Source organism: Marmota flaviventris, chromosome 6, assembly GCF_047511675.1.
Source record: "Marmota flaviventris isolate mMarFla1 chromosome 6, mMarFla1.hap1, whole genome shotgun sequence".
Taxonomy (NCBI): Eukaryota; Metazoa; Chordata; class Mammalia; order Rodentia; family Sciuridae; genus Marmota; species Marmota flaviventris.
The window spans coordinates 31702288-31725170 of NC_092503.1; the positions used below are offsets into that span (position 1 = coordinate 31702288).

At 36.0% G+C, this 22883-nt stretch overlaps 1 protein-coding gene across 3 annotated transcripts in view; it reads left to right on the forward strand.

Moving 5' to 3' along the window:
* Window positions 1-22883, forward strand: part of Stx7 (syntaxin 7) — a 42607-nt gene that overhangs the window by 10610 nt on the left and 9114 nt on the right. For all 3 annotated transcript variants that reach the window (XM_027938502.3, XM_071613013.1, XM_027938503.2), the window contains exon 3: window positions 21159-21228. In XM_027938502.3, the coding sequence (XP_027794303.1) occupies window positions 21159-21228 (70 nt within the window). The remainder of the gene's footprint in view (window positions 1-21158; window positions 21229-22883) is intronic.

Sequence of the window (22883 nt, forward strand, 5' to 3'; positions counted from 1 at the left end):
ATTTTGGAAGCAGAGCCAGTAGGACTTGCTTATGAAAGTGAGTGGTGCTGAGAGAGAGGAGTCAGAGGTGACTCTGTAAGTTCTGCGTTGAGCAACTGAGTGAATGGTAGTAAGTATATGTGAGATGGAGTGGGCTAGTCAGGGGGAGTTCTGTTTTGGCCTAGCAAATTTTGAGATGTCTTATGGACATCTAAGTGACTTATGAGATGTAGCTGAGTGGTAAACTGCTTGCCTAACATGTGAAAAAAAGTCAGTAAGGGAGGGAGATAACAAATGGTTTAGGTATATGCCTTTGGAAATCAAAGTGTCATCAGGCATAAGTGGTTATTAAAACCATAAATCTGAATTAAACCTGAAAGTGTGAGTTAAGAGTAAAGGGCTAGAGAATTAACAACTGTTAAAACAGGAGGACAGGGTAAAGCAACATGGGGAATCTGAGAAGACATAACCAGGGAAGTAAGAACAAAAAGAGCATATGGTAGATTACTAGACATTAAGGAATGTTCAAGAGTGAGGCATCATCTGTGGCTAATGCTACTGAGAAACTAAGATAAAAGCAAAGAATTGGATTCAGCAAACTGCTAACTGTGAAAAGAGTGGTCTCATGTCTATTTTCAAAGTGTAGATTTGCAGAGTTCTGCACACCTCAGCTTTATTGATCTCAAGGTTATACATAGCCATTAGGGAGGCTACAAACCTCTTTGAACTGTTGTTCACCAAAATTGGGGATTGCTTTCATTAGAGAGAAAAGGGATGGCTCAGTATTTAGTAGCTAGCAGACTCTGCCGTGGGAGTAGAATGAGGGTCAGGGAAGGTGTTACATTTTTCCACCAGAAAAAGAAGATTCTAATGAAAATATAAGTATAAAACAGATGTATTTGAAGGCCAGAGGGGATTGGGAATGTACTGCTAGTGAGAGATTTATCTTTTCTCCACTGTACAAGGCATGGCTGATCTGGATGGAAATGGTTGAACAAAGATGGGAGAACTCTCCAACTGGCCTGTTTTTAAGTGAAATATGAGGGAAAGTCATCAGAAAATTAGAGGGAAAATAGAATTTTATGCAATGGAATGAAAGTTTATAAAATGGAATGTTTTGGAAAGAAAAAAAGAGTGCACTGCTTATGGTTGGGAAAGTTGAGACACTGAACATACCAGAGGGAGTGGAAAAGGAGGATTTGACAGATTGAGTACACGTTTGAGATTGTTGGGTCATGAATTTAGTGAAACCAGTCACCACTGTGTAATTGTTCTAATTTCTGAGATTCAAAAATATCTAAATGAAGAGAGGTTTAGATTTAGACAGAGCAAACCACTGTTTAAAATCTAGCCCATCATCCAGTACACCTTCCTGGTGAGGACTATGCAAAAACCATGTGGAAGTGAGAAGCAGAAGTGAGAAACTTTAGTTCATTCCCCCCACCCCCCAGCCTGGTGATGCTAATAATACTGGATGGATGTGATGAATAAAAAGTACTCAGCACCCTCTTTAGGCTCTTTTCTTCACGCTAGCATTTGCATCTTCTGAATTCATGTCAGTGCAAATTATTTATTTTGTAGAAGAATCTAAAGATAGGGCATTGTAAGTACAGTAGTTAGCATGTCAGCATCTGCTCATCCAAAGCTAAAGGTTTCCTGAGGGCTGTAATGAGGAAGTTCACTTTCATCTTGGACTCAGTCAGATATATGACAGCTTGTAAAACATCTGAGTTGTATCGTTTAGTTTATACCAGAAAACAAAACAGCAGTCAAAAAGATTTTTGGTTCTTAGAGAACCGCCCCCCCCCCAAAAAAAAAACAATAAGATTGGAATTTTGTTTTATTTTACCAGTATTGTAATCTGGCAATTCTGTTTGTTCAAGAACAGGATAGAAGAAACAAAGTGTTTTTAAACCTAAAAGTTGTTGGGTTTTTTTGTTTTTTTTTGCTATACCAGTTTTTGTTAAAGATATTCTAAAGTGCTATGTTTGCTTCATTAGTACAGTAATTAAACCATATTACAGTGATATAACTTGAATATATTTAAGTTTTATAGTTGTTTACATACATATGTAATAGGTATATTTTATGTATTGTAGATATATGATTATATTAAAATTATGTAATTATAGAAATTAAAATCATAATTATTATAGACATATACTTATTAAGATAATGCAGGTTTTAAAGAATAAGTTAAAGAACTGTAATGAGCTAGAAGTTTATTGTAGAATTTCTCTGTGGAACATTAAAATGGTTAAGCAAATACTTTTATCCTTTGGAAGCACTGACTCTACAGCAGAGTCAGTCAGTTGTTTTTGTCACTGTCCTCTCACTGCATAGACATTTTTCTTTATTGCAGGCCTCTCATGGCATCTAGTCATTTAAAAAAAAATATTTGTTTTTAGTTGTAGATGTACACAAACCTTTGCTTTATTTATTTATTTTTATGTGGTGCTGAGTTTCAGACCCAGTGCCTTAAGTGTGATAGGCAGGCACTCTACCCCAGCCTGCATCTCATCATCCTTCACCCAGTATTCCGGGCAGTCATTCCCAGTAGACTGAAACTGACATGTAAATAAGACTGTTATTCTAGATCTAGAAGATCATCATGCACATAAGGAATACTTACATTTCATTCCCAAACTCCAGATTGAGATTTTCAAAAGTAACATTTTTGTTAGCAACCTGGAAATAAAATATCTACCAATTAGCTTTCTCTGTCATCCCTCTGAATTTTCTTTGAGACAAACTCCTACCTGTGATATGTAGCATAAAAGTAAGCAAGCCTTTCTGGGTTGAAATGTCTGAGCCTATTATGTGAGTAAACCTCAGAAGAATGTTTTCCCCTGGACCATTCATCCTTGCTCAAACACCAGCAATGTAGAAAAATGTCTCTAGAACACACAGAGAGAACTCACATTTTTAAAAGAAGCAGAAGATATGTATTGAAATATGTAACATGTATAAAGTTGGAATTTAAAATTAAACTTTTAAAAGTAGAAGCATGCTCATATTATGTAGTACACAGATTATTAATGTGTAGTTCAATGAATTATCCATCACAACACCACATGTCAAGAAATAGAATATTATGCACCCCAGAAGTCCATTTCATGCTTATATGCCATCCGTGCCTTCCAGAGTATCCCGACTTTTAACATCATTGATGAATTTCCCTGGTTTTTGAACATTAATCGAATCAAGTGGTATGTTTTACTTTGTATTGGGCTTCATTCTCTCATCATGTTTGTGGGAATTATCCATTTAGCTGTAGGCCATTAGTTCTCATTTATAGTATTCCACATTCAAATGTACCACAAGCTGTTCTTTCCAATATTTGTGGACATTTGTTGTATTTCTACTCTTTGATTTATTTTGGTTTTGTTTTTTGCTATTATAAACAGTGCTTCTCTGAACATTCTGTATTTTTCTGTTGCATGTGTGCACTTCAAATTTGAATTGTTGGGGCATAGGATATGTGTTTGATCAGCTTCAGTAGATACAGCAAAAATAGTTTCCTAAAATAGTTGTACCAGGTTGTACTCCCACCAGTCAGTGCATTAGAGTTAAATTGCTCAAAATCCTTGCCAGCTTTTACAGACTAAAATTTTACCCATTTTAGCTATATTTTTATCGCATTGTGGCTTATATTGTAATTCCCTGATTAATCAGAGTTTTGAGAAAGTAAACAAGTTGGGAAATTCAGTGGATAATAGGAAAATTTCTATGTGTGTGTGCACGTTCATTTCCTGAATTGGATCCAAGTAGAATGAGCTTGAATAAGTTGTTCAACTTTCCAGGATGTGGTTTTCTTACATATTTTTTCTGTGGGCTCAATTTTGGTCTCTCCAACTCTAAAGTTTTGTTTAGATTTTTATTCTCTTAGAGTCCTGAAAGCTCTTGTAACATATGCAGGATTATTACTAAAAGGCCAGTTGTCATATCTGGGTCCATGATACATACCTATTTATAAAATTCCACAGTGAAAACAGCCATTTACTAGACCAACTAGAGTCCCACCAAGATTTGTGAACTTTTTCTAAGCATTAGGAAATGGGATTGTTGTGAGTACGAAAGTTTCTACTGCAAATCCTATCAGAATTAATAAAACTATGAATTGTAGAAATTGATGAATAAAAATGAGAATAACTGACTCTAAAATGCAGTCCTTGAGATAAAATTTTCCCATACTTACGTGTTATAGTAAGTCTTACTGCTAATGCTCATGAGAATTCCTGCATTTGAGAATTTTTTAAACAAATAATTTGAAAAAGAAAAATGGGGAGTGACTAAAAGTTAACCGCTAAAAAAAAAATTAAGCAGATCCATTGGTGACATAAAATCAATGCTTCAGAATTCACGATATAGAAGTTTCTGCTTAAATATGTATAATGTATCACATGTTCATCTCTGTATGTTTTCCCTAAAATTTGGGATGTAAGAACTTTCTAGGGAGACATGAAGTGTAAACTTCAGCCCATGTTATGTTAAGAGAGGTGATGGAAAAACATTTTTGTTAAATGATTTATTTCACTTTTTGTTATTTGCCTCCTTCAGAATACAGTTATTACTTCAACACAGTCTTGTTTAGAACTGAAAAAAACACTGTGTTGTTAAGTAGCTTTTCACACTGTGCAAATGCTTTCCCTGTTTTAAGAAAGATCACTTTATGACTTTTGTCGGCTCAAGGTTCTTAGGACTTTGAGATGAAATTAAAAGTCTGTATAAATGTATACCGAGTGAGCACAGTTCTTCACTTCAGGGTCTGGTGAAGCAGACACTTGTTTTTGCGTGTTAACACATGACTTCTCTTTTTGGTGAGCTTTTCATTAGTAAGAGTTCCAGTCCTGAGAAGTTAGTGGGTTTACTCATATTTTTTTAAAAATATGAGTGAACATAAGTGCTGTGTCTGACTGAACTGTGTATTTATTCTGGAATAGGGGATGGGGATGTATATCAATGTTTCTTTTTCTTTTTCTTTTCTGGGTTAGTAAAATAGGTAAAATAAGAATGCAGCTTATACAGGAAAAGTATGCTGTCTACTTCTAATGTCATATATCTGAAAATATTTGGTTGAGTTTATTTTCCCTTGAGGAGAAAAACTCAATAGCTTTGATTTCATTATTGAATTTTTCCCAAGCTTAAGGTGTGAAAATTAATAAATGATCCAAGGCAGTTTATTTTTTTGGTTCTGGGGATAGAACTCAGGGGCACTCAAACACTGAGCCACATCCCCAGCTCTAATGTGTACTATTATATATTTTATTTAGAGACAGGGTCTCACTGAGATGCTTAGTGCCTTGCTGTTGCCGAGGCTGGCTTTGAACTCAGGATCTTCCTGCCTCAGCCTCCCATGCCACTGGGATTATAGGCATGTTACATGCCCAGCTCCCAAGGGAGCTGAAGAGTGAAAGTCTTCTTCTTTCCAGTGACTTTTTAAAAAAAAAATATGAGTGAACATAAGTGTTGTGTCTGACTGAACTTGAGCAAAACTCTTTGTTTTTTGAATTAAATCTTTTACAATGTGACTCAGTGGTGCTGCAGGGAACCTTATCTGACTAATCCTGTCTGTGAACCATCTTTGTGCCTCTGCCCAGAGCATGAACTTTCATATCCTTGGTCCTAACCCTGAACTCTGACAGTGAGAGTCTTCCCTCCCTACATTTAATGTAAATGCAGATTTCATTTGTCTATGACCCGTTTGCCCATCTCTCCATCTCTGCTGTCACCACCCAGAAGGAAGCTGCTGTTATTTCTCTGGAAGCCTACAGCCTCCAAATTGTTCTCCCTCCTTCCATTCTTGCCTGTCTGTAGTCTTTTCTACTTAGTATCCAAGGCATACTTTTAAACCTGTCAATCAGATTATGTCATTCCACAACTTAAAACTCAGCAACAGTGCTTGAAACTTACTATTACATGTGAATCCCAATGTGCCCCCCCAGAGCATCCTCCATATCTAATCCCTGCCCCACTCATCATCTCCTACCTCTCTCTTCCTTGCCATTGCCACAGTCTAGCACATAGGCCTTCTTCTTGCTTCTTGAACAAGCGGGCTCATTGCACCCCAGGTCCTTTGCACTTACTGTTCCTCTGCTTCACACTTCTCAGATTGTTATGTAACTGGCTCCTTCTTGGCATTCAGGCCTCTGAGCAAAAGTCACTTCTTTAGAGATGTCTTCCCTGACCATTATTTTGTTTCCTCCAGTCATTCCTTTTCTCACTAATTTGTTTTGTTTTTATCAGTAAATTAAAGTACTATTATTGTTTGTTTTTTTCTGTGGTCCTTACTAAAATGTCAGTGCTTAAAAGAAAGGTTTTAGTACGTGTTGCCTACAGAACTATTTACATATTTTTTAATGAAAAGGAGGTCATACTGTACTTATTTTTGGCTGTTTTTTCCCCCTCCATGTCGACTGCATGTTTTTCATTATATAGATACACCAGACATCACGCAACCAGTCCTTCGTTAATGGACATTTTATGCTAAGACTGCATGTTTAAAAGTTGAGCCTTCCCCACAAATGAACCTCTTAGTTCTATATAGATAAAGTGTAATGCTCATTGTATGACAGAAATCTTTGTATGTATATTTTTCGTTACATTTATTTTTAAGTTACTACAATAATTATTAGTTTTTATCACCATAAATATAATCTATGCTCAGCAGTTGTATTATGGGACTGCTTTTTGTTTATTAAAATACATTTTGTGGTCAGTTGTGTAATGGCCATTCAGCTGCCCTGTAAGCCTACCCCCTTGTATTTGTGGTTGGCTTGGCACTGTGCAAGAGTCAGACTGTAGAAGTTAGGCACAGCTAGTTAGTTTTGATTTCCTGAAATGACAGTTTTTGTCCTCATTTCCTTAATTCTCTTATGTTTTTACTAATCCCTAAGCAATATTTTTATTAAGGAATAATTAATTGCCTTTTGTACTATTGCAAACAGGGTTTTTCTTAAGGCAGTTGGTTAATTGTTCTGCTTATTAGCTGCTTTGGAAGAACCCAGATGTGCTACAAAATACTGTCCTGTGAGTCCAGATGCATTTATTTTCCCAGTCTTCCTTCTTGTTCTGGTGACATACCATTATCATTATTTGAAGGAATCATCAATGGAATAACATACGAATCATACTGAGTCTTGTTCATCAGCACATATGAAGTCAAAGATAATGTGCACAGTCATTGCTGAGATCCACTTCTAGTTCACAGTCTAGAAGCCTTCAGCAAAGTCGAGCTTATACCTGTTTAATGTAAGCGCTCAGAGCACTGCCCTCCTGCAGGTGTGGGTAGAAAGACAGACAGGGGGTCCAGATACATTGGTGAACTTGTTGTATTGTAATACCTGTACTCCCTGCTTTATTTAAGTCTCTTTCTAGAAGGCATCTAAACTAGTATTTTTTAATGCTTATTTATTTGTGTCCCAGGGATTGAACCCAGGGGCACTTAACCACTGAGCCACATCCCCAGACCTTTTTATATTTTATGTACAGACACCGTCTCACTAGGTTGCCTAGGGCCTCGATAAGTTACTGAGGCTGGCTTTGAACTACCAATCCTCCTGCCTCAGCCTCCTGAGCCTCTGGGATTATAGGTGTGTGCCACTACAACCAATCTGCTCTTTTATTAACTATTCACTCTATGCCTTATATCAGGTATTATGTGTCTTTTTTTTTTTTTTTTGGTACATTGTTATCTTCCAGTATCTGGTGAGATTTAAAAAAACAATATATTAGGTTTGGAGCAGTTAAGTCATTGGCTCAAGTTCATACAACTGTGGGAACGCTAATACTTGAACTCAGGACAGTCTGATTGACATAGCATTAGGATTTTAAATTATATCTTATTATGCCCCAGGGATTATTTATGCATTTATGTTCATTCATTCATTTCATAAGTATTTATGAAGTACCTATGATGAGCCAAGCAGTCTGGATACTAGCAATATCAGTGAATAGGATAAGCAGAAATACCTGTCTTCATGGAGTGAGACTTTAGTGAAGGAAGACAGACATAAAATAAACAAGTCAATTATATAATATATTAGAGGATATTAAGTATTATGAAACACAGCAAAGACCAAACTGTATTGCTCTGGTAGAGGGGACTGTGTTTATTAAGAGGATATCTGGGGAGTCAGGCTTTACTGAGGAGTTGAAAGTGGAACAGATATTGGAAGGAAATAGGGAATGGGTCCTGCAGAATTTGAGGGAAGAACATTTTACACGGGAAGAGCATGTACAATGGCCCTTAGTGGAAGTTCACCAGCTGCACTAGAGGAATGGTGGGGTGGGAGAGTAGGAGCCTGGGTCCGGTTGGGTAGGGCCTTGCAGGACTTACACTTTTAACTTGGATGGAATAAGAATTGGAGCTGATGATGATGGTGTATGAGAAGAGAGGCGCAGTTTTAGATTTGTCAGTAGCCAGGACAGAGGGAGAGGGGCCAGAACAGATATGGTGGCAGACTGCAGAATTTTAGTTTAGTCAGAAAGCCCGTGAAGACATGGGAAGTGAGGACAAGAGGCAGGACCAATGTATGGTAGCTTGGTGGACCATGTGTCCTTGTTAATGATCTGGGCATACATGGGATGATAATTTGTAAGTGACCCACGTGAAATCAGGATTGTGGAAGAGGTATAGCTGTTGGTGATGAGAAAGTGTCCTGGGAGCGTGTGACTGAGGGAGACAGAGAGTTCTGGGGAGAAGAGAGCAAAGAACTAGACCAGGACAGTTGAAGCATTCAGCCCCAAGCACTTAAGACAGGCAGTGGAACGAATGACAGTGGGCCAGAGCTGTGGTCTCCAGGGTGAGGGCCAAGGCCAGGAAACCAAAATGACCACAGCTGCCCTGGAAGGTGTAGAGGGTCTGGTGCTTTCAGTGTGTCTGTCTGTCTTGTGCTCCTCGTCATTTGGTCTTCATGTCCGAATTCACTTTTCTTTTTCTTTCCTGAGCTCTTCTAATTTCTGCTTCACCCGTGCCTATTATTTGTCCATGTCCTCTAGGAGCTCTTTTGTGATCATCCTTTAAAACTTCAATTGTGTCAATTTTTTTGTGTTTTTTTTTTTAAAGGAAAAAATTTTGTGGGTGTTTTGGATTATATTTTTTAGTTTATCCACTTTGTGGCAGCCTTGCTCCTGCTGTGTATCCTGTAGGAGTTTTACCACTTCTTCCACACTTTAAAGTGATCTTTTGTGAGGTTGTTATTCCTCTTTTTTATTCAAATGGAATGAGTTTGATTTTCCTGGCAGGAGGTTCCTGTGACTCTGGCAGGAGAGTGTCTCCTTTCCCTGCTCAGGCCTCTTTCTGTACTGTCCTCAGGGACTTGATTCTCTCCTCCTCTGCTTCTCAGAACCTCACCTGGTGTAGGAGGCTTCCCCCTCCAGTCCTAATGTCACTCCATCACCTCATGAGTCTCAGAATGCACAGCCACCTCTTTGCAAGGCCTTGCCCTCCTTTTAGAGAAAGGTCACGTCAGCAGTTTGTTGACCTCTTTTCACCTGCCCTGGCAGACTGCCCACTCCTCCTCAGTTCCCCCTCAGGGTGAGATCTTCTCTCTGCTAAAAGTTGAGTGTTCCTTATCCAAAATGCTTGGGACCAGCAAGTGTTTCAGATGTCAGACTTTGCATTTTAGTATATCTGTTTACTCTTAAAGAAATACCTTGGGGATGAGGCCCAAGTCAAACATAAACGTCATTTATGTTTCATAGATCCCCTTGTACATGTAGCCTTCATGTAACTTTATATGATATTTTTAATAATTTTGTGCATGGGATAGGGGTGTAACTCAGTGGTAGAGTGCTGGCCTAGCACCCACAAGGCCCTGAGTTTGATCCCCAGCACTTGTAGCATCTTGTTGCCACTCAAAAAGTTTTAGAATTTGGAACATTTCAGATTTTGGATTTTCAGATGAGGGATGCTCAATCTATAGTGAATGCTGGTGACCGTATGTAGTTCTGTCTGTCACCTCCTTCCCTCTGCAACTCCCATTACTCCCGCCTAACCACCAGGCTTCTTGCTCAGGATCTGCTCTTTTCTGTTCCTTTTGGCCATATTTATATCCCCACATTGGGGATATTTTTCTAATTTCTATAAAAATGTAGTTTTCATGACTGTTCTCCAGCCAGCCCCCTCTATTCTGTATTGTTTGCAGAGGGAAGATGGGGATAGCGTCAGAAACAAGCTTCTGCCCTGTTCCTATGGAAGCAGATATATTCAGTGTTTTAGATACATCTAGATAGTAATATCTTGGCAGTGAGAACTGATCAGAAATTGGGAATGAGGTAAGGGTTTGAGAATCATTGCCATATATACCGAGGCACTTGTGACATGGCTAATCCTCAGCTGCTTTGATAGCAGAATTTTGGGGCCATAATTTTGGGTGATGAAAAGGAAGCTCTTAGATGTCCTGGGCCATAGGAGGCACCAGGAGGACTGCAGAACTGCAAGGTACTTCACCATCGCCATGTCCCTGCCTGTTTGCTCCTAACACAGTTACACTCTGCAGAGGCTGTTCCAGTCTACCTCAGAACAGGTGGACTGAGCAGGTCTGTGTGATAAAATGTGAGCAAAGAATATCTTTGCTAAGAGAGACAGGTTGTAATGTTCAGGCCACCAAAAATCCCAGATTATTATTTACACACAGTTTTCAGGTAACCCCACTTTATTGTTAAGAATCATATCTTCAGATTTAACTATTTAATCTACAATAGTGTTGAGCTGCCCAAGTTTACATTTTGTTAACGTGTATACTTTTCTGCCTTAGAAGTATCTGGGAAGAAAACCAATGAAAAATTTAAAATAAAGCACATTCTAAATTCAGTATTGCTTTGCAGAAGTTGAATTTACCTGTAGGGATTCTGAGCTGGGAGTGAAAGCACAATAAACTGGGACTTGGGTCCCTGGAGGCAGAGGCTCCCCAGTGAGCTTCTCCACCCTAGACTCACACTTTAGAGGATCTGTCTTCACAATTTGCATCATTGCTTTTACCCACTAGCAAGATAAGCTTCTTCCTGTTCTGGTCACAAGACAGAGCAAGAGATAGCTCATTAAAAAAAGCCACAATTATTTTAGTAGCTGCCTTTCAGATCTTCTAGAAAGTGTTTTCACTTGTGAACTGCTTTTGAGAACTTTACTTTTCTTAGTTTTTCTTGATACATGAAATAAGTGAATAAAGTTCATTTGTTTTGTTGTTGTTAATAATTGACTTTTTTGTGTTGATAATTGATTTATTTTCAACTCATTGATATTTTCAAATAATGTATTTTCCTCTACACCTTTTGCTTTTTAATGAACCTGAATTCTAACTCTAAATTTACCAGTAATAGCTTGTTTCATTCTTATAGAGATCTATACTGTTTCCAGAATGTATATATTCACATATATCACTTTGTTTAATACTCAAACTCTGATGCAGAGAATTTTTGGTAGATGAAGGAAGATTTGAACCTAAACAAAGATATGAGTTTGTTTCTTATGACATTCACTATATGTAACTGCATTATAGTAATCATATATGTGTAAATATATGTGTGTGTTTGTAAAACCACACACACACACACACACACACACACACACACACACACATATACACATACATTCTTTGCTAGAAAGCTTTATTTTTTTAACCAGTGATTGAGCTCAGGGTGCTTAACCACTCAGCCACAGTCCTTTTTATTTTTATTTCATTTTTTTAAATTTTGAGACAGGGTCTCACTAAATTGCTTAGGGCCTTGCTAAATTGCTAAGGCTGGCTTTGAATTTGTGATCCTCTTGCCTCAGCCTCCCACACCACTGGGATTACAGGAGTGTTGTTATACCTGACAGCTAGAAATCACTACTCCACTAGATGGCAGCAGACCCACGTGGAACTGAATGGATTTTCCCTGCTGCTGCTGAAGAGCCAGAAATGGAACTGTTTCATTTTGGAGGAAGCAGTAATACCTTTTTAGCATGCCTCAAAAGTAGTTTTTTTTTTTTTTTTAATCCTTCTGTTTTGAAAAATGTAATATATTCTTTAAATTTCCTCTCTGAAAGTGAGTAATGGTGAGAATGGGTTCAAAATTGTAGAAAGTGCAAAAATAATTTGTTCATTGTAGTCTCATAAAGATATATCTTGATTTAATCTTATCTCTGTGAATTAGATAATTTTTTCTTCGAGAATCTGATTACTTCATAGAGATAAAATTAATAGTTCCTTTTATAATTTTAGATTTATTCCTTTATTTTCCTATTTAGTGAATTTTTCTCTTTAACTGAATTTAAGTCTGCACATTAGTAGAATATAACTATCCTAAAACTCATATGTAACACCCCAGGTAAGATAATACAACAGAACCATAAAGACCAGACTTTGGGAGAAACTAGGAGGATTATTAGTTTTCTAGATCACCATCCTGCTTGTCATCTGCCTAGAAACCTCTTGTCTTCCTTTTTCTCAGCTCTTTTTTCTCAGACATTTTTACCATTGTCAACTGGGATATGAGAAAATAGCCTTTGAAACATTTATCCTACTATTCTTACTCTTCCAGAACCTGGAGAATAATGAAATAATGGAGTGGTAATACAGCAAGTACTCTACAAAAATACTCGACATAATGAAAAAGTAACTGATTCTGTATCTAAGTTGAAAATTACAGAGATTCAACTCAGTATATGTGCATGTTCAATGGAAATTTTGCAGCTTGATAAATATTTTAGCAGACAGTGCTAATAATACAATGAGTACTTAGTACATTTAACATATTGAGTCTAGTTCATAAATATAAAGTTTAGTGATTTTTAATAATTCAGGACAGGGAGCAGCCAGTTTTTTCTGTGAAGGGTTAATTACTAAATATTTTATATTTTTAGACGTATGGTCTCTTGCATAGTCTTCATTTTGTTAGTGGTATTGATTTGGGTTTTTGTTAACTCCCTAAATAAAATACCCATTCTTAGCTTGGAGGACTGTACAAAACTAGGTTGCTGGCTCATCAGGGTCCATAATTTGCTGACCCTCGTATAGGAGGGTAATGTTAGTCCTATGTAGAATGATGTCTCTGGAATCTTTAAGTTTTATAAAACCTGAAGAAAGGGAAGACATTTATCTATTGATTTGTTTCAGCTGGACAGAAGGATGCTATGCGCCACTGCTTGGCATGAAACTTACTTGTAGCACTGTTAATACTCTGAAAATCTAAGCCCAGTTCCTTTAGATGACTTTTTAAAGTGAGACACACTTCGTTTTTTCTTTGCTTTGGCAACTATCACACAGCTGGATTATTAAATAATCTCTTAAAAGTCTTTTATTCTCTGTTCTTTCAGCACATTGAAAAATATTGCTTTGAAAACCAAAAGGTCTACATTCTAATCCCAGTTCTTCTACAAAGCTACAGTTTCTTGAATATATCAAGAAATTGGAGTATGCTTCCAATTTCTTTGTAAAATAGGATTAAACTAATGTCATATGATATTTTTTCTCAAATTTGATTTGGTGATTTCACCTTTATATTTCCATAGGGCCTTTATCAGCTGATCAAACAAAGCCTTTAGTTGTTCCTTAAGTGTAGACCTATTCAAGCAAAGAACACTGCCAAATTAATGTTCTTGTCAAAAAACCTCCCATTGTTCCTGCCACATAGCAGACACCCAGTAAACCTTGAGTGAATAACAAGTGCACATAGTTATTTTTTGGAATTCATCTCTTATTTATGCTTTGTGTTTTAGAAATACATGCCATTTCCCTTTTTTAAATGTATTCTTATTGTTATACATGATAGTAGAATGCATTTTGACACATCATACATAAATGGAGTATAACTTCTCCTTTTTTTGGTTGTACATGATGTAGATTCACACCAGTCATGTCGTCATATATGTACATAGGGTAATAGTGTTCAGTTCATTCTACTATCCTTTCTACCCACATACCCTCTCCCCTCCTTTCACTCCCTTCTGCCTAATCCAAAGCACCTTTATTCTTCCCTAATGCCCCACCCCTTATTGTAAGTTAGCATCAGCACATCAGAGAAAACATTTGACCTTTGGCTTCTGGGGATTGGCTTACTTCACTTAGCAAGATATTCTCTGGCTCCATCCATTACTGGCAGATGCCATGATTTCATTCTTCTTTAAGGGTGAGTCATATTCTGTTTTGGGTTTGGTTTTTTTTTTTGTGTGTGTGTGTGTGTATATATGTAAAATGATGTCTCTGGAATCTTTCTGTTTTATAATACCTAAAGAAAGGGAAGACATTTATTTATTGATTTGTTTCAGCTGCACAGAGGATGCTGTAATACACTGCTTGGCCACACACATGCACACACACACACACACACACACACACCCCACATTTTTTTCTATCTGTTTATCTGTTCATAGTATAGGTATTATGATTTGAGCTGCTAAAAACATTGATGTGGCTGTGTCACTGTAGTATGCTGATTTTAAGTCCTTTGGGTATAGACCAATACATGCCATTTCTTACATTAAGTTTAATCTTTCCAGTGTTCTACTATGGTAATGTTATAAAAATAATCATTGAGAATCAACAGTATGGTAAATTCTGAAGACATAAAAATAAATAAAATATAGTACTTGCCTTTAAGGAGTTTAACTGTTAGTTGTGGAGACTAATAGGTAATCTCTTTATATCTCAGTATGGTAAAAACGTTTGAATTTCTAAACTGAAGTGTTCTGTTTCTAAACTCAATGCAAGTACAACCTCCATTTAAGATATATTTGGATATCTTAACTTAAGATATATTTAGATATCTTCAAAACTCAATGCAAGTACAACCTCCATTTAAGCTTTGCAAGTTATACTCTGTTAGGACACCCATATTAGAGGTTCTTTTGTGTTTGGGGCATTTTTATAACATTCATTTTATTTATTGTTACTACCTTCTCTTTGGATATGATTTTGTGACTTTTTTTCTTTCCTTTTACAGATGAGATACTACGTGAGTGTAGGGTCTTGTCTTCTGTTTGCATTCATGAGAAGTACCTAGCACTCATTCAGTAGATGCATCATCTTAGGCAATAATGTAATGGTTGCATTCCTAAGAGTCTTTATTTTATGAGGCATCATATTATTTAAACAGTTGTTTGAGTGAAAAATGAGGTTGTTAGCCAAAGCGTTTGATTTGTAAGGAATATCAATATCCATAGAACCTAAATAATACTGAGTAAATCCAACTTTTGCTCACTAACTAGTTTGTATATGAGTCTAGTATTTTGTTTTTGTGATAGTTACTACTACTGTCTTTATTAATCACCTGAATTACTTGCACTGAAGGCATACAAAGCTCAGAGACTCTCTTAAAACAGGTTTGTTACTTTAACAACCAGTTTTTTCCCTTCCAAAGACTGGTCTGTGATATTACATTTTATTGGTCATAATAACCAACAAGATCCCAATTTTATAGAAATTTGGGGTATTAATGTGACCAAAAATAGATTGCCTTTATAGTTTATCTCTTTTTGTGTCCTACAATGAACATGTTTCTTCTTTTTCATTCTTAAGCTTAAAAAAAAACCTTGCTAACATGCTAATACTCTGTCATACAACCAGAATTCCTCTCCTCTTTCAAAAAAAAAGGGGGGGGGCAAACTAAAGAATATTCAGTTTGTCTAGTACAAAGCCTAATGGGCATTTTTTTAATCCATCTATTATCTTCTTTCAGATTGAATTGCAGTATTCCATAGCCTGTGGGCTAAACCCCAAGTCAGTGCAGCCACTAACAACACAACCCATATGAAACAGTAGAGGAAATGGATAGGGAAGTCGACACAGTTAAGATATCTAAATATATACATTGTGAGGCAAGAAAGAAAACAGTCACAGGCTGCAGTGCAGTATTTATTACTAGTTTCTCCTATAGTAATTATAGTAATAACTCCGTGCTCCTTTTGTCTTTATTCAGCTGTTTGGGATAAATCACACATTCAGTCTTGGGTTCCTATTGCTCCCGTTCACATGCTCTGTGGTTCTGATGGTTATGATTGAAAATGGCAGTATTATCAGGTTCCCCCCTTTCCATCTCCTGAGGTTACATCCCCCGCTCTTATTTTTGTATGGACATACCCTTATTTCCTCTTAATAATGACTTCAGTTGACATTATACTACCTTGACCTTAAATGGCCAGATGGAGTCTTAGCTTCTGCTTCACTGGGGACATAACTACATTCCCATGAGTGTTGTCTCCAAGTCACCTTGAAGTATGGAAGAAAATTACAAATGGGTAATTAGGTGGAATTGTGAAGCATTTTGCTCTACTGTCACCCTTTAGTTCTCAAGTCTAAGCTTTTTTATGGTTATTTGTGAAGTCGCACCTTAGAATGGTTCTTTGAGAATATAAAGATCCTGTAGTGTAGCACATTAGCTTCACAAGATTTTTGTCCCCTGGGAGGCATTATAATTGAGTCTTCATGGACTATCAAACACTTCTAGAAGTCCAGCAACTTCTAGATAATGGAGATCAGTGAATCCCTTTGTCCTTAAAACATCCATTATTTTTTTTCTCTGTAATTTCTTGATCTGAAGCACTCATGTATGGGACGTCATTATTGGGATTAATTCGTGGAATTAGGAATGGTAGAAGTGTGGGGGAAGGGTAGAATAAGCATTACAAAAACCCAAAGAAGGTCTGGGTTGTGGCTCAGTGGTAGAGTACTTGCCCGCATGTGTGAGAATTCGATCCTTAACACGTCATAAAAATAATAATAATAACTAAATAAAATAAAGTTATTTTTTTAAAAAAAGAGTAGCACTATTTTAGTGAGTAAAAAATTCTGCCTCCTCTAAAGTGGAAGGGACATAATCATCTTGCCCCTCAAGAATGGCAGGCACCCTAATCACCAGTAAACAGATCACATTTTGCACTCGGAGTCACCATCTGAATTAGCTTTGGCTGTTAGCCATCTGCATCCTCCAGACAGTCCACTTAGATGGGAACTGCAGACATCACCACTCCTTGCTCCTTCGCAGTGGCATTTCTGAGCAATTGCCTAGGATTAGGTATTGCTCTTAATGTACTCTTTTGTCCAAGTGAGTGTATTAGCTTTGCATCACTGTGACAAAATACCTGAAATTAAAGGACTTCAAAGGAGAAAACACTTAGTTGGGTTCACAGTTTTAGAGCTTTCAGTCCATGGTTGCCTAGCCCAGTTGGTTTTAAGCCTATGGTGAGGTGGGGTGGTACAACATGGCAGAAGAACACGGAAGAGAAGAGCTGCTCACCTCATGGTGGTCAGCAAGTAGAGGGGTTGGAGGAAGAGAGCAGGGAACAGAATGTATCCTTTGAAGGCATGTTCTCCTTCCTTCCATGAGGCCCCACCTTCTGAGGTTTCTGCCATCTCGCAATAGCCCCTAAGGTTATTTATAAATCCGTAGTGGATTAATCCATTGAGGAGGTCAGAGCCCTCCTGATCTAATGACCTCCCAAAGGCCCACATGAACTTTTGAAGACATTTCAAATCCAAATCATAACAGTGAGGAATCCCTAAGGACCCCAGTGGTCTCTTGCTTCCTATAAGAGCTGTTTCTCAGGGAGTATGGGGGAGAACTGGGGACAGGTGAGTATCTGTTGAGAAACTGGGGAAGTTACCTTGTAATGGATTTAGGCTCCCACTGCGCCTACCAGAAGCAGTTCTTTCTCCTTACTTCTTAAAGCCTGAATAATTGTATACCATACATTATAGTTATTTTTGTCTTTCCAGTTATCTTTTTCTTTCCAAGATTGATATTTTTTTAATCTATTTTTGCTATTGAATTTATTCATAAATATGGAAGTTCCTTTGGTTGGTCGGTTTCTACTAGATTGTTAGTCTCTAACTTTTGTTTTTAAGGCTTTTGATTTTGTAGTAACAGCCATACTCATTTCTTTTCCTAATTTTTTACCAATCTGGTAGGTGAAAAGTTGATTATCAGTGGAATTTATATTTTTTGCCTTTTATAAACTATAAGATTATAACTTTTGTCCATTTTATAATGGAGTTGTTTTTCTATTACCAGTTGTAGGATTTTTTTCTGCATTATATTTTCATCACAGTCTACAGTTATTTTTCTCCCATGTATACACACACAGGTTATACAATATATATATATATATATATATATATATATATATATATATATATATATTTGTAATATATGTGCATATTTTTCACATAACATTTTAAAATTTTATGTGGTCAAATTTTTCAGAACCTTGATAGTTTTTATTTTATATCTTGTTCAGTTAATATTGTATTCCCAACTCCAAGATCATACATCAGATCACATGAGAAGTACATATTTATATTTACATGTAGTAATTTATTTTCAGTTTTTAATATTTAAATTCATAATTCATTATAAATTTATTTTGCTAGATGATGTGAAATAGGGTTACATAATGTGACTTTCTTATAGAAGAAAAACCCTCTAGAATGGAGATAAATATGCCTCTGTTGTATAGAGAGCCATGTCACACTTTGTATTATCAACATCTTTTTGTTTTTTAAATAAAAGCTGTAAGTCCCATAAGGCATCCCAGGAAAATCTGTTAAGGTTGAGAGGGAAATATGTAACTGATTATAAGCAGCCACACATTAAACACAACAAACAAAATTTCTCATCCCACAAAAACAAACTTGATCCCCCCAAAAGCAAGAAGAAATTCCTCTGAGTCTAGCAGAATGTTGAATAACTGTAGCTATATACAGTTCCTCTTAATTATTTATATTTTCCACTTTAACTTGAAAGCAGTGTTTATTGTCTCATACTCAGTGAACAAAAGTTATCCTGCATTTTGGAATAGTTTATCATTGCCTTGATGCTATAAATAAATAATGACTGTTTAAAGCATTAGGCTTTATAAATAAATTCATTTTAAACAAAAACAGTGGGTGGTTTGGATTGTTCTTCTCTAGTTCTTAGAAATGAGAAAGTTATTTAAGATGAATTTTCAACTTATTTCTTCTTGGCATTTTTTATGTATAATATTCATAAAAATATGAATTTGTAAAGAACCTTTTTTTAATTGCAGTGATCATAAGCTTATGAAGTATGGGCCTAACAAAAATATGAATCTCCTAATTTTTCGTCTTAAATTATGTACATAATCTAAACCTAGAGAAAGGGAAAATTATAGTACAATGAACCGTTCACCTGGGTTCAACAAAAATTGTTGACATTTTTCAACTTTTGTTTAATATATCTCTCTATATATATCCAGATTTTTCCAGTTTCTACACTGTTTTTTAATGCTTTTTAAAAAAAATTTAGAATCCAGTAAAAAAAAAATATATAGTTCCTTTTAGGTGTTTCAGTCTTTTAGTTCTTTAATTTTAAAAAGCTCCTCTGGAAATGGGGATGTAGCTCAATGACAGAGCACCTGCTTAGCCTGTGTGAGACCCTGGGTTCAATTGCCAGCAACACAGTAAAAATAAAACACTTCACTGCCTTCTTTGTCTTTTTCTTCTTCTTTTGCGATATTGACATTTTTGAAAGTCCAGCCAGTTTTCTTGTACATTATTCCACAGTCTAGATTGATCTGATCTCTTCTTCATTATTAGATTCAGGATAAAACTTTTGGCAAGCAAAATACTGAAGTCATATTGTGACTTCTCTCCTGCGTCAGGCCAGGAGGTTGACCATGTCTGTGCATCCTGTTCTTGGTGCTAAATTTGATCATGTTTTAAACAACAGATTTATCTATGATGAGGTTATCTTTTAAATGTCATCTGTGTCTTTGATAATTTGAAGTTGAATGAGTATCTTCTGATCTTAGTGTCCTTTAATGATCCTTGCCTGAATCAGTTAATATGTAATAATTGAAAAGTGATTTTTTTTTCTAATTTTGTCATTCCTTCCTCATTTACAAACTATAATCCATTCACTTTATATTATATATATATATTTTTTCATTTTAACATTTCTTTTTTTTTTAAATTTTTTATTGTTGGCTGTTCAAAACATTACATAGTTCTTGATATATCATATTTCACACTTTGATTCAAGTGGGTTATGAGCTCCCATTTTTACCCCATATACAGATTGCAGAATTACATCAGTTACACATCCATTGATTTACATATTGCCATACTAGTGTCTGTTGTGTTCTGCTGCCTTTCCTATCCTCTACTACCCCCCTCCCCTCCCCTCCCCTCCCCTCCCCTCCCCTCTTCTCTCTCTGCCCCCTCTACTGACATTCATTTGTCCCCCTTGTATTATTTTTCCCTTTCCCCTCACTTCCTCTTGTATGTACTTTTGTATAACTCTGAGGGTCTCCTTCCATTTCCATGCAATTTCCCTTCTCTCTCCCTTTCCCTCCCACCTCTCATCCCTGTTTAATATTAATCTTCTTCTCATGCTCTTCGACCCTACTCTGTTCTTAGTTACTCTCCTTATATCAAAGAAGACATTTGGCATTTGTTTTTTAGGGATTGGCTAGCTTCACTTAGCATAATCTGCTCTAATGCCATCCATTTCCCTGTAAATTCTATGATTTTTGTCATTTTTTAATGCAGAGTAATACTCCATTGTGTATAAATGCCACATTTTTTTTTATCCATTCATCTATTGAAGGGCATCTAGGTTGGTTCCACAGTCTTGCTATTGTGAATTGTGCTGCTATGAACATCGATGTAGCAGTGTCCCTGTAGCATGCTCTTTTTAGGTCTTTAGGGAATAGACCGAGAAGGGGAATAGCTGGGTCAAATGGTGGCTCCATTCCCAGCTTTCCAAGAAATCTCCATACTGCTTTCCAAATTGGCTGCACCAATTTGCAGTCCCACCAGCAATGTACAAGTGTACCCTTTTCCCCACATCCCAGTTGTCATAGTTACTTGCTTCATGAGTTTTAAGCCTCACAAGTCTATGCCAGTAAAGTTAAAATCTATGTAGTATTTTATTTATTTGCTGTCCTGATAGAGTAGGGAAATATTATTTTTTGATAATAAATGCAGTTGCACATTTTTACATTCCCACTCAATTTTCTTTCAAAATTAATCCATTTTTGTTACTAATTAGATTTGAATAAACCACTGATTTTTTCCTTCTCTTCTCAGTGTTGTATATCATTATCTTTTTCCTTTTCTTTTTAAACTGCCAGATTACCTAATTGCTTCTAACTTGATTATTTCTGTAGCCCTAACATTTGTAAATAATAATAAATAAATAATTTGTAAAAATTACACTTTTATTTTTCATTATAATAGCTGTGGAAATACAGAGGAGCCTAAATCAACTTGGAACACCTCAAGATTCACCTGAATTGAGACAACAGCTGTAAGTATTTAATTAAACAAGAAAAGAAATGAAAAGTAAACCTATTTCTATTGTTATATGGCTCTATAGAATGTGTTTACTGGAAAAAAAATAGAAAACTAAAAAGGTGTCTTTGCAGCCTTACCCAGACCAAGCTATCATGTATTCTTTTTCCCTGTCCAGAAAGGCATATGTTTTTATTTTAGAGATCTGGCTTATTCTATCAAATCAAAATTTCTTTAGTTAGTTTTTCTTACATTTTAAAAATAGGTTGGTTTCATAACTTTTGAAAAATTACCCTCTAAGCTCCTCAATTGATGTGATTATTTCCCACAGTCAACAGTCCATGCAGTGATGAGATTTTTACTTGGTTCTGGTACATATCCAGTTATTTGAACTGTCTCCCCAAAAGTTTATACCTATATCCCTGAATTTCAGAGTGTTAGCATCTATTAAATGAAAGTTATAATTAAGTTGCGTAATACATGTTCCAGTAAATTAATATGCTCTATGGACAATAATAATATTTGTCTGTGACATATTATAGAGTTTACAGTGTTTATACATATCATCTCATCTGAACTGTACAAAATTAGAATGAGATAGATTAAAAGAACTACTTCTAGTTTGCTTTTGGGAATTTGATGAATTGCCCAACATTATTCAGAACCTGACTCTAAGTCCTCAATGTTGTTATTGCTACAGATTTCATGTAGCATATATGTAATAAATGATAGCTCCAACTAACAGTATCCACGGAAGGAAAATTACAAAGAAGGAGAAAGTCAAAGGTAGGTAATAGCAATTAATATTTTTTAAGAAGTGCAACTTGAAAAATTTACTCTTGTCTATAATTTATATTTTATTTTTCTGTAATGGATAGCTGTCAGCATGGTAAAAATGCTCCAAATCTAATAGTTGCATATTAAAGTAAAGTAGAATGGAATTGCACAATGCTTAACAGTTATAGTATTAAGATAAGAGTTAATTGTTGAAATTCTGAGTATATAGATATGATTATTATTGTGTCCTTTTGGAACTTTGACAATAATACCATTCCCAAGATTCAAAATATGGTAGAGATATAAATAGGTTATAATTCTTGTTGATCCCATACAGATATCTATACTTAGACATATTCTCAGTCTCTCTTTAGTGTGGCCAGTCCATGTTTAAAATACATGGCATTATATATGAGAGCACTAATGTTTATAAAGCATCAGCTTAATACAGCTTATTTTTTTCAGTGTCAAAGTTCTTAAGTTAAAAATTGTACCTTATAAGCTAGCTAGGAAGATACAAACACAAGTATAATTTACTTCTTTTCTTGTGTTTCATTCCCTTTACAAGAAAATGCTGTTACTTTTTCCATATCAAGTTTAAATAATAGTAAATTTATACTATTATTACGTATTTTTCCTTTTTTAAGGTATTTAGAGGATATAAATGTCCATATAAAGAATTAGGAAAGACCACCGTGTATGTAAGATGTGGGAAATAAGTCAAAGGCAACAGCTAACTTCCCAGGTGTAGGACTCAGAGTAAAGTCTCCTACACTTTCAGTACCTCAAACATAGAGGACCAGACAACCAGCAATCTCTCTGTCAAATTCCCTCCCCACTGGAGTCATTTGTGTTCCTAAAAGGCTACTGATATTATTTTGCAAGCTTGATTGT